The sequence below is a fragment of the Fukomys damarensis genome, unplaced genomic scaffold, assembly GCF_012274545.1.
Source record: "Fukomys damarensis isolate Sample0158 unplaced genomic scaffold, DMR_v1.0_HiC HiC_scaffold_7, whole genome shotgun sequence".
In the NCBI taxonomy this organism is placed as follows: Eukaryota; Metazoa; Chordata; class Mammalia; order Rodentia; family Bathyergidae; genus Fukomys; species Fukomys damarensis.
Genome location: NW_022900919.1, coordinates 33,243,386 through 33,256,667, shown reverse-complemented (window position 1 = coordinate 33,256,667; position 13,282 = coordinate 33,243,386). Strand labels below are relative to the sequence as shown.

Sequence of the window (13,282 nt, the reverse complement as noted above, 5' to 3'; positions counted from 1 at the left end):
TTGAAGATCCAAAAAACTCCACCAAAAAACTTCTAGACTTAATTGACAGATTCAGTAAAGTATCTGGATACAAGGTGAATACCCAAAAATCAATAGCCTTTCTATACACAAATAACAGACAGACAGAAAGAGAAATAAGGGAAAAAATTCCTTTTACAATAGCATCCAAAAAAATGAAGTATCTAGGAATCAATCTAACAAAAGAAACAAAAGATCTCTACACTGAAAACTACAGCACTCTGAAAAAAGAAATCACTTAATTTTTAAGAAGCTAATTCATTATATAAATTGAGGAGACAGATGATATAGTCCAAATATACTAGATTTCTATGACTACAGTTGCATAAAAGTAAAACATTTTTTTCAGATATTGTAAAGATTTTACACTTGGAAAAAATAAAAAATATAAAACAGCTTTAAGAACTTTTAGCTTTATTACTATGAAAAAAAAAAATCCCTGTAACAAAATATTCTTAGGTATTTTGGGGATCCCATTCATAAGAAAAAGCCTGGGTCTCTAGTAAAGTATAACCTTTCTTTTAAATGGTATGCTTATATAAATGAAAAAGCAGAGAGGCCCATATTTACTTGATATGCAGTATATAATTAACATTTTATTTGCATAAAAAGAAACAGAAAGTTTCCCTATAAGCATATATGGTCAGGATCAAAACGAAAAAAGTATTTCTTCTGAGTCCATCCTGCCCACACATTAAGTATTCAACAATTTAACAAAACCTCAAAAACCAAAGGGAAATAAAAAGTACACTGAGCACAGGGCAAAGCTAAACTTAAGAATGACAAATGAATTTACTATAATACAAAAAGCATCACGGCCAGGCGTGGTGGCGGTGCATGCCTGTAATCCCAGCCTTCGGGAGACTGAGGCAGGAGGATCACTGCAAGTTCGAGACCAGCCTGGGCTACATAGTGAGTTCCAGGTCAGTCTCAACTACATAGTGAGATCCTGTCTCAAAAACAAAAACAAACAAAAAAAAGCATCATGAAAGCAGAAGGATAAAATACAACATAATCTTAGAAAAGAACACATTTTAATTATTTTATGGTTTTTCATCTCTTCATGGAAAGACCCTAGCTGTATTTAAGCAGTTTTTCCTAATTCTATAGAATTCAAAGCCTTTGCAAAGATATGCCCAATATTTCAAAAATACCAAAATATGGAGATGGAGAGGAAAGAACTAACCATCATTTAGAGAATTAAAAACATAACAAAGCAAAACAAGTCTCAACAAACGTGAGCAAAATAGTTTTGTGTTCCATAAATGGAACCTTAAAATTCTGAATTTCAAAGTAAAGCTGCTTACTCTTGAAAAGTGAAAAACTTATACATATTCTGTTCATACCTTCTGACAAGCTCGTTTGCATACATGTTTATATTCCTTAGCTTTGGACTCAGAGTGATAACCTGCACCTGTAATACAAAAATAAATATCAAATGTTAGTTATCATTAAATTACAAAATACCTTGCCTATATAAGTAATCCATGCAAACAAAACTGGTCCCCATGAAAACAAAACTATTGCCCTAGCTATATAGTCTTTTAAAATCTCATAGCTTCTTTCTCTGCCAAAAGCTTTTCTACTACCATCCCTTATCTCCTATTCAAAAACACTCCTCCTGCCAAGGGCCCTAGAAATTGCTCATGTCCCCAAAGAAATTTCACCAAAGTCACATTCCTTTCTCCTCGCGTGAACCGCTCTCCAAAGACTGGAGTTGATAATCCAAGGTGATACCAGGAACAGAGTACTTTCAAATTCCTTTCTGTTGAACATTAACAAACCCCTCCATTTGGGAAATTGCTACTCAGAACCCAAAATTCTAGAGAGCTATCCTTTTGTGAAGATTTGCTTCTATGAAGGACATCTATATTACCAAAGGAAAGGGGCTTGCCCTGAAGGTCCTTTACCTGCTTATCTGTACGTAGGACAGATATCAAAACGTCCCTGTCCAGAGATTGCCACAGAAGGTCATATATCCCAATGATTGTTATCTGGGATGCTTTATGTGCATAATAAGACAACATTTATTCACGGTACATTTCTTTCCCTCACCCTCCACAACCTGTCCATCTCTTCCCCCAGGACCTCAAGTCTCTTTCTGCAGCTTAAAAACTATTGATCACCCACCTGGCCCTTTGTGCCTCATAATTTGGATATGGTTCCCTTGCCACATTAATGAACATGTTATTTTTTCTTCTGTTAATGCATGTATTGTCAGTTCCTTAAATAGACAATAACTGTTGAAACTAAAACAGGAACATAAGAAGCTGGACCTGCACATGGCCACCAGGAAATGAAGGCAGGCTAAAGCTTGGCACGTTTGCCCTCACACTGTACCTGACTCCTGCTCAGCTCTGAATATAGGCATGTTAATCACTTAAGGAATATCTGTCTAAAAACTGATAATAAGCCATGCACAGTTATACATGCCTGGAATCCCAGCACTTAGAGACGGAGGCAAGGAGATTGCCAAGTTCAAGGTCATCCTGGGCTGCATAGTGAGATCCTGTCTCACACAACCAAAAAATAAATAAATAAACAAGTAAAAAAGAACTGGTAACAAGAGGCTTATTGACCTAAAATTTACCTACTTATTTCTTTCACTTCAAAAGTAAGGAAACCAAGAGGAGAGCAAATAGGGATTTTCAGGGTTCACAGAGACATTCAATTGGCTAGTATTCTCCAATCACTGTCCTAAACTCCAGTCATACTGGAATTCAAGAAAAGCACAGCCATGTAGGCCATCCCATGATTAGGTCACCTCTCTCAAACAGATGCAGTCATGTCAGGTGACCTGGACTGCCCTCAAGTGAAAGGACTACTCTGGAACCACCTCACAGAACCAGTCCTGATAATGATCCACCAGTCCAGTGGTGGTGAACCTATGGCACAGGTGTTGTTGTTCTAAGACAAAAATGTTAATGTACAAGTTGTTTTTTCTAAACTAAAACCTCAGAATTTAGGTTTAACTGCAGTTTTGACACTTAGTGATAACTAAGCAGGTTTTGGGTTGCAGTTCGGGCACTCATCTCTAACAGGTTTGCCATCACTGCACCAGACCATGACCTGACCAGGATCACTTACTCTGCCAGCTATGCAAACCCCCAGCTATGTAAACCCTCAACCCTTGCCTTTGTTCCTTTTTTCCATAAAATCTCTAAGTTCCTTATTAGCTTGGAAGACAGATGTTGGACCTCTTTATCTGTCCTTCTCCGTGTGGCTTGCTAATTAAAGCTCTTTTTTGCCCTTCACCACTGTGTGGCTCCTTGAATGGCATTTTAGTATTTAGGACAGATGGCCAAGACAAATGTGTTGGGATCCTGAGAGCCAGAGCTTTTGTCCTAAAACTACAGCAACAGAACTTCAGAGGAAAAAGAGAAAATTTAAAACTTTCTTATAAAGCTGAACTAGTTCTAAGATTATATAATTATACCCTAAGATAACCATAGTGAAATATGGGATCAATAAAAAGTTTTGGCAGCATTATTACTTTTAAAAATATAGAGTTTAAAACTGATTTTGGAAAAACTAAAGCATAAATAAGGTTCAAATGGTATAATTGATAGTGTGAAATAGGAAGAAAATGGCTAAAGGGGAAGTGGGGAGAAGAAGGGAAAGGAAATGAGGGAAAAGAAAAAAATGTGAAAAAAGGAAAAAGTGGAATAAAGTCTTTGTAAATAGGGAAGGGTGAAGGGAGGGAAGGGGTATGGAGAAAAAATAAGAACCAAGATACATCATGTAAAGGTAAAACAATGAATGTAACTGTATTATATACTAAACTTAATGGGAAAAAATAAAAATAAAACTGACTTTGGTCTTAACCCTACCTAATCCGCAGATATATCTATCATATGAGGTAAAAGTGAACAATAAAGGAGGGGAATAAAGATGACATAGGAAGAACTGTCATTTAAGGTCTTCCAAGTAGGGGGAAAAGGAGGTCCTCACTATATTGAAACCCAACAATCTTAGCATACAAGCCTCTCATGGAAGAAATGAAACCCAATTCTCAGTGTACTTCAAGACACAAATTAGAAAAATCAACACTATTTTCATCTTCCAACTCATCCATGAGGTCTTACCTGCATGTACCAGCACAAATCCCCCTCGTTTCTCTTTATGGGACTGCTTTGCTTCCAATTCTTTGACTGTTAGTTTAACAGCTGAAGCCTGAGGTGATCTGGAAGGCAACCCTTGTCCAGAACTCATCCCCTTCTCCATGGTCATTCTCCAAAACTATCATCTTCTACTAGGATTAGAGCATAGTTCTAACCAAAAGCAACTGCAGGAGAGTTGTTATCCTACAGAAAAACAGGCAAAATGGCATGATTTCTTTCCACAAAGAAATATACCGCTTATTAAAAATTCATACAAATACTTTTCAAAAGATATTTTTGGAATTATTTAATTGAGTAAGATAAAGAATAAAACATGGTTAAGATTTAAATCTCTGCCCACTGACAGTACTTGCTTGAAGACAAACAAAAGAAATATTGTAAAAAATACCTTGAACTAAATGTAAAGATATTTTAGTTATCTTTCAGGATTACTGAAGTAATCCTCATTTCTCCTCCCTCCAAACCAAATGGTAATAACTTCTGGGACATTTTGAAATCACAAATGATTCTGGCAACATCACTGAATCTTTACTACGAATCCATGAAACCTAGATTGTCGCTTACTCAAACAGAAATGAAGCAACATACACACATACATATTCATACCTATATGTGAAGAACTTAGGTTGGTCAGTTTAAGGCTCCACAACAGCTCATTTATAAAACAAAAAAACATTAAGAAACTATATTACTAAACTAAGAAATTAAAATAACACCTGTAAACAGTTATCAGTTTTCATGAAAAACATTATGTCTGAAGTTCTCCACAGATAAATGAAGAGACACAAAATGCAATAAAACAATTTCCAAGCAACTTAAGCCACAAAGCTTCTAATTTTCTTCACTATGTATTACTAACTCATAAACTTTCAACAGGTTGGCTAACTTACAAAAATAGAATGCATTTTAGATTAAGTAAAACTCAATCGATTAAAAAAAGCAAGGAAATTTAAAGAAAATCTTATAGTGAAATGATCAAGCCTACTTAACTTTCTGGGAGGTTGAGGCAGGAGAATCTGAAGTTCAAGCTCAGTCTAAATCATTTAGTGAGACCCTGTCTCAAAATTTAAATAAATAAATGGCTGGGGATCTAGCTCAGAATAGGGGCCCTGTGTTCAATCCCGAGTACTGAAGGGGGGAAAAAAACCCTACTTAAATGCTCGTATCAGACAGACTTATAGGTAAAAAACTGTAATTTAGCCGGGTGCACACCTGTAATCCCAGAATTTGGAAGGCTCAGGCAAGAGGATCATATGAGTTCGAGGCCAGTCTGGGCTACACAGAGAGAATCTTTCTCAATAAAACAACCAAAAAAAAAAAGAGGCAACTTCTACTTCAGCATCTGTTTTTGTTTAACTCAGAACTTATTGAAGATCAGACTTACTAACAAATTAAAGCTTCTAAAAAAATGACAAAAAGATTTAAAAGGGCAAATGGACAAATCTCAGTTTATAGAAAAAAAATTATATAATGGTTTATATACAAGATGGTTTGATATAAGATTTTAAAAACATTATAAAGAGGCAACTTCTACTTCAGCATCTGTTTTTGTTTAACTCAGAACTTATTAAAGATCAGACTTACTAACAAATTAAAGCTTCTAAAAAAATGACAAAAAGATTTAAAAGGGCAAATGGACAAATCTCAGTTTATAGAAAAAAAATTATATAATGGTTTATATACAAGATGGTTTGATATAAGATTTTAAAAACATTATAAAACTACTTTTAAATATTTTTTAACTTATATGGACAACATGAAAATGTAAGACAAGTTTTGAGATATAAAAACAAGAACATTCATATATCGTTAGTAGTAACATGAATTGGTACAATTCAACAAGGACAATTTGGCAAAATCAACCAAAATTAAAATATGGACCAATTGTACAATTAACTAAATATATATGCAAAGTATAAATCTGGATGGACATACCAAAAGGAAGTTTGAATGACCAATTGTCTGTCATGGGTGAGATGGAAACTTCACTATTCACCCTTTTGTACATTTTTAACTTAAACCATCTGAATGTATTACTTATAAAAAAGGTATTATTTTATGACAACACTATGAGTGCGTGTTAAGGGCCCATCCCCATCCCTTCTTTATTTGTTATTAGTACATGTTTGGAGTATACGTTTGCATTCCTCGTGTGGAGCTGGTACATGCACATAACACATCTCAATTCCCATTTTCATCCCTTATCCCTTTCTTCTGTCCATCTCTTGAGCCAACTTCCTCGTTTAGAATGACTGATCTCCCTCAAGTCTTTTCTTAATCTCTGCTTGCAACCTCTGATTTTCTACATCACCTGCTCTCCAGAGTTGTGTGTTAATCTACCTTTCCTTCTCTCTCCCTCTCCCTCTCTCCCTCTCCCTGCCCCTCCCACCTCCCCGCTCTCTCTGACAGCATCTCACCATTTTCCAGGCTGGCCTCTAAATGCTACATAGCCCAAACTAGACTTATCCTCATGCCTCACCCTCCCAAAGTATTTGCACCACTAAGATGAGCTTGATGCCTCTTCATTTTCTGTCTTAAACTATGGCCACAAATTTACTGGATAGGCTAACCTGGATCTTCCTCATGTCTTAGTCAATCTGAACAAGCTCATTTTCCTTCAAAAATGGTTGACCTTCCACATTACTCTTTATTTTTCTTACTAGTATTATCATGTTCTAACTTTTCTTAAAATCACTTTAGGCTGAACCCAAGTTTTCAAATCCTACAGGTTTCTCCCTTAAGCATTTAACTTTCTACTTATCAACCATTTAACCCATACACCTCTTAACATATAAATGTTATAACATTTGAACTTTTCTTCCCAAACCCAAGCTGTTATAAAGCAATCATCTAGTAAAGGCTGTTAAATCTCCGAAAGGAAAATCCAATCAAAATACTATGACAAGGAGCCAGGGATTTAGCTCAGTGGTGCCACACCTGCCTCACAAACACAAGGTCCTAAATTCAATCCCCAGTACCAAGAAAAATAAAAGAAAACCATGACAAAAGACATGAGCAGATAACACAAAAAAGGAAATATAAAGTGGATATCCAAAACTGAATAGTAACTAAAATACTAAGACTAAATTTTTCTAACTAGAAATGCACTGGCACCATAAATTGTTGTATCTTGAACATGAATTTGTAAGTACAGAATCAAGAGCCTTAAAAATGTAAAATATTGCATATACTATATTTCCAGAGACATACTGTACATGAACACAAGTTACCAGTACCATGGATGATTCTAAGGGGACCTATGAATCAGGAACAAGAATGAAAGGGAAAGATGATCTTCTAATAATCACATTTGTATTATTATGTATTACTCATATTATGTGCTAAAAACATTATTTACATTGGTCATCTCCAAGACCAAGATGAATGTTATTAATTTCATCATCAAGGCTAGAAGGAAAACTCAGAACATTTTCATTTCAAGGACCTTCCTGGCACTAATTAAATTCTAAATCTTGACTTCATGTTTCTAAAAGGTTTTTTATTTTCCTATTTGTGATACTTTTGTTTTCTTTAAACCTTTCAAAATTACCATGTGTCCTATTAGTAGTGTTGAGGTTTTTGCACTCTAGTTTTGTTTAGTCCTTCAGAAGCAGCTGAAGAAGGAAGTCATGGAATCAACCCATCTTTTTTTTTTCCTCAGTACCATGGATCAAACTCAGGAACTTGCTCTTGAGAGGAAGGTGCAGCGCCCCTGAGCTACATCCCCAGCCCTCTGACCCATCGTATAGGAAAAGGCTTCTAAGAAATTAATGTCCTATTTGCTGGGCATGGTGGTACACATCTGTAACCCACCACTCACTTAGGAGGCTGATAGAGGGGGACTGGATTACCAGAGTTCAAGGCCATCCTGAACTACAGAGTAAGACCCTGTTGAAAAAAAATTAAAAATAAATAAATCCAAACTTTACTTTTAGTATCATTACACTGAAGGTTTAATGCCTCTTTAAATGAGCTCCAAATTATAAATTCATCTTTGAATTTCACTTGTGCGATTTTTCTACCAAAAATTTTAAGAAAATAAGCTTTTTTTGCTATTTTTAACAAAAGTTATTATAGAATTGGTGGGGGGACCAAAAAGTCCAACACAGAGAAATAGTTAAAATAGTAACTCACATTTATGGTCAATTGACTGTTTCCTCTCAGTACTGAAGACTGAACACAGGGTCTACACACTGAGCTACATTCCCCAGTTTTCCACCCCTGCCCCTTTATGAAATAGGGACTCACTGTCACTATGTCACTAAATTGCCCGGCCTGGGCCAAACTTGTGATCCTCCTGCTCAGCTTCCCAGAGCGCTGAGATTACAGGTATGTGCCACCATGCCCCAATCAATTTTCAACAAGGAAGCCATGTAGTTCAAGGGAGGAAGGACAATAATGTTGGGAAAATCACACATCCACAGGCAGAAGAATGAGGCTGGACGCTTACCTCAAACTATATACCAAAAATTAACTTCAAACAAATCAAAAATCAAATATGAGTTAAAATTCTAAAACTTGGCTGGTAGTGGTGTCACATGACTGTAATCACAGCACTGTGCATTAAGTTCAAGCTCAGCCTGGGGGCCATAGTAAGACTGTCTCAAAACAAAATAGAAAAGGCTGGAGATGTAGTAGCTCAGGAAGAAAACCCTGGGTTCAATTCTCAATGCTGCCAAAAATGACAAAAAAAAAAAAGGAAACAAGGGTAAAAAAGGTAGCCCTCTGGACTGGTCAATGATCACTTAACACCAAAAACACAGGCAACTAAAGAAAAAAAATATAAGTAGATTAGAATTCATCAAAATTTTAAACTTTGTACATCAAAGTATATCATTTGAAAAAAGAAAAGCATAATGCAAAAAATGGGAAAAAACACTGCACATCATATTTCCTAAGAGTTTGGTACAGAAACTACAGAACAAACTCTTTAAAGCAAAATGATTAAACTTAAAAATGGCAAAGGAATTAAACAGACATCTAAAGATATACAAAAGGCCAAGAAGCACATGAAAAGATGCTCAAGACTATTAGCCATCAGGGAAATGAAAATCAAAACTACAATGAGCTACCATTTCACAAGGACTAAGATGACTATGTGAAATTAAAAAGACATTAAATGGAGAACCAGATCCCTGATCACCTGTGGTGGGATCATAACATGGTGCAACCATTTTGAAAACTTCTGGCAATTCCTCAAAAAAATTCAACTTAAGAGTCACTATATGACCCAATAATTCCACTTCTAAGGTATAATATCTTTTTTTGTTGTTGTTGTTACTGGGGATTGAACTCAGATCTTTGCGGTTGCAAGGCAGACCACCAAACCGCTGAGCTAAATCCGGGCCTAAGGTATAATATCAAAGAGAGCTAAAAACGTATCTCCACATAAAAACTTGTACAAAGATGTTTATAGAATTATTCAAAATTGCCAAGTGGAAACAACCCAAATACAGCATCTATTGATGAAGGATAAATAAAAGGTAATACATTGGCACATTACTCATCTATAAAGTAATGGGGCTCAGGGCACGAATATGAATAAAATACACTACTCAAATTGAAATCCTCCACAAATGTGTGAAACAGTGGTGGAAGACTATATACATGCAAGTCCAAATCTGCCAAAATAAAATCTGTATAACCAATATGCGCTAAATTTTTTTTAAAGGGGAGATAAACAAAAGTGGTCAAAGAAAACATCTTCCAATAAAGCATTAAAAAAAAAACACCAGCCTGGAGATGTAACTTGGTGGAAGAATGAGACAACCTAGATGGGATCTATCCCCGGGATAGCAGAAATTAAAGGGGGGGGGGTACAAAGTACTAATAAAGTCATCATGGATAGCTCTTTAAAATATTATGCTAAAAGAAGCCAGACACAAAAGGATACCTTTTGTTTTCTGTAAAGGATTTATGACACATTCATGACATTTGTTTTCTTTAAACCATTTAGAAAACTTCCATGTGTCCTATTACATGATTCCATTTAATTGAAATGCACAGAACAAGAAAATCCATTAACACATAAAATAGATTCAAGGTGAGGAATGGGGGAGAGACAGTCTAATGGAAAGTAACTCGATATAGGATTTCTTTTGGAAGAGCTTAAAATGTTTCGAAACCAGTCAAAGGCAATGTGTGTACAAATTTCTGAATACATTAAAATAACCACTGAAATTTAAACTTTAAATGGATGAATTCTATGGCAGTGAACTATATCTCAATAAGAAAAAAAAACAGAGCTGGGGATGTAACGCTGTGGTAAATCAAATGCCTAGCATGGGCAAGCCCCTGGGTGGGAGTAATGGTAAGGGGTAGTGAAATCAACAATATATGCAATGTACGACATACACAAATTGTGCTTTATAGTTATAACCATATTTTTACACACATACAGTGATAACAAATAGGTTAATGTGCATCAAAACGCTGTTGATGGGACTATAGGTGCTCATTTCTAAATTCTTTAATAACCATTGTTCTGTTTTGTTTTCTTTTGTTTTTTGAGACGGGGTCTCACTATGTAGTTGAGATTGACCTGGAACTCACTATGTACCCCAGGTTGGTCTCGAACTCGCAGTGATCCTCCTGCCTCAGCCTCCTGAGTGCTGGGATTACAGGCGTGTGCCACCATGTGGGCAAAATCCATTGTTTTTTGAGGGGTGGGAAAGAACTTATTTACAACAGACAGGGAAATTATTAAACTCCATACATATAAGTAAAACTTCCTTATCTTATTATTGAACGATCTCATGCACATAGTTCCCAATATACCTTTCCTTCCCTTCCCGTACAGAAGCAAATCTAGTTGAACTCCCTTCTTCCGGAAATACGATGACTCTATTTTCAGAAAACCTCCAGCTCCTGCTTCTCAGCCTCCTCTGCAGCTACTCCATCCACATGGTCCTTTCCTCCTCCTCTGCCTCACCAATAATGCTGACGTCCTGCAAGCACCTACCCAGGCCTCTGACACAAGGGGCTGCCATAACCCCAATCTGGCCCTCAGGACTTGGGTTCATCCTCTCGGAGCTCAGAGACCTCTTGGGACTCCGAGACGCCCCCGGCCTGCGACCGCATAGTCCGCGAGGCACTGCGAGAACTCCGCAGTCACCGTCTCCGCAGGAGAGGAGCCGAGGCCGCCAAGCCCGAGGAGAGGCTGGGAAGGTGACTGGCGAGGCCCCCACGCGCGGCCGAGACTGGGGGCCAAGGGACATCCTGGGCCCCCTCTTCTAGAGCAGGTTAGGAGGCGTCCCGCGCGTCGCCCCCTCCCGGTCCGGAAGATGTCTCAGCGAGCCTGAGAGACCCACACAAAGACAGCGGCGCAGCAGCTGCTGTGGCGCGGACAGTGTGAGAAACAGGGACACTCACCCGCGACAGCCCAGAGCCCTCACTGCACCGGAAGGAGTCACCCGCTCGTTGCCAGGGTGAGGAAGCGGGGGTGACGTAATGTGTTTCCATTGGCTACTTGAGGTCACGTGGCCAGAAGTAAAAGACCGCGCGCGCTTCTAATTCCGCCCTCTGGCGCAAAGCAACATACCTGGCGTCTGACGTGTGACTCAGGCTGCTTGGGTCTCGGTTTGAGGTGTTGTGTTTGTTTTGTGTTTGAACTGAGCGGGCGCCATCGGGTCTCCCATCCCTGTCCTTCTGGGGAGTTCTCATGCAGGTAGTGTATGTACCTGATCTGAGTGTGATTACCTGATTAGCCTTGAAAAGTGAAATAAAACTAGCCATCATTCTAATTGAGGTGTTAGTTTACAGCTCATTTTCCTTCATTGCAGCCTCCCCAAACAGTAGGGAAAACTGGAGTTCGGCCTGGATTGGGAGTCAGCATAGCCCTGCGGAGAAAGTGTGAGCAGCCTTACTTTCACTGTTTAGGACCTAAAACCAAGGCCCAGTAACGTCTGCGTGATGTTTCCTTGTAACCATTACTATACATCCTTTAACAGCCAAGCACCTGTAAGCCTGTCTCCGTGAAAAGAAATGGGAAAGAAAAGAACAGTACAAGTTTATCTTAAATGACTGAGACCGGAAATATTTCAGATCTAGTATTTTGTCCGATTTTAGAATATATATGAATATACATAATGAGGACTCTTGGATAGGATCCAAATCTGAACACAAATTCATTTGTTTCATATACGTCGTATACACATAGCCTCAAACTAATGTTATACAGTAGATTTAATAATTTTGTGCATGAAGCAGTTTCAAAATGGCATGTTAGTGTTCAAAAGTTTCAGATTAAGAGAAAAGAGAGCTGGGCGTGGTGGCCCACGCCTGCAATCCCAGCACTCAGGAGGCTGAGGCAGGAGGATCGCTGCAAGTTCGAGACCAGTTCAATCCCCGGTACCAAAAAACAAAACAAAAAGTTTCAGATTTAGGAGCATTTCAGATTTTGCATTAGGGATGTTCAAAGTTTATTTTTCTAAGTGAGATATGTTAGGTGACAACCCAGTAAAGAACACAGCCATCTTGAATTTAGGGTTTTGGTCAAGATTTCCTGGAGTAATTCCAAGTGCACAGTTATTTCTAACCAGTTCACTCAAAATATTGCATAGGAAGCAAATCTCATTGAGAAAAAAAATATATGGTTTCTCCCTCTTGTTCCCACCCATCCATGCCCCAAATGGTTAACAACTGAAAAATTGCTCCCCTTATCGCAGTAACATAACATCTTTCATCTTTCACGTCCTGGTCCTTGTGCCGGTAGATCAGCCCCTTGTCCTGGTTTTCTGTGAGCCTTCCTTCATTTGTTGTTCCTGAAAAATTATTTCAATCAGCTTCTTTATCTTATCATCATTTCCTAAAATAGTAAGACAACGATTTCTATAGTATTTACATGGTATTAGATATTATGAGTTATCAAATAATGATTTCAAGGATACAGAAGTATGTGCATAGTTTATGTGTAAATGTTATGTCATTTTATTAAGGGAATTAAGCATCCTCAGATTTTGTCAAATGGGGGTGGGGGAAATGATCCTCAAATACATCCCTTGCAGAGACCAAGGGATGACTGTACCTTAACAATTTGGCCATAAGTATTTCCTGGTAGTAATGTGGTATATTTGTTTTCAGTTTCTGTGTAACAAATTACTGCTTAAAGCAACATGAATTTCATCTGTCACAGGTTTTGTGGC

General features: G+C 37.7%; 1 protein-coding gene across 1 annotated transcript in view; it reads right to left on the bottom strand.

The window, feature by feature from the left end:
* Positions 1-11,569, bottom strand: part of Tasp1 (taspase 1) — a 226,943-nt gene extending 215,374 nt beyond the window's left edge. Inside the window, exons 1-3 of the mRNA XM_010634096.2 lie at positions 11,511-11,569; positions 4,104-4,322; positions 1,365-1,432 (exon numbers count right to left, since the gene is read on the bottom strand). Coding sequence (XP_010632398.1) covers positions 1,365-1,432; positions 4,104-4,248 — 213 coding nt within the window. The 5' untranslated portion in view covers positions 4,249-4,322; positions 11,511-11,569. The remainder of the gene's footprint in view (positions 1-1,364; positions 1,433-4,103; positions 4,323-11,510) is intronic.
* Between the last annotated feature and the right edge of the window lie 1,713 nt (positions 11,570-13,282).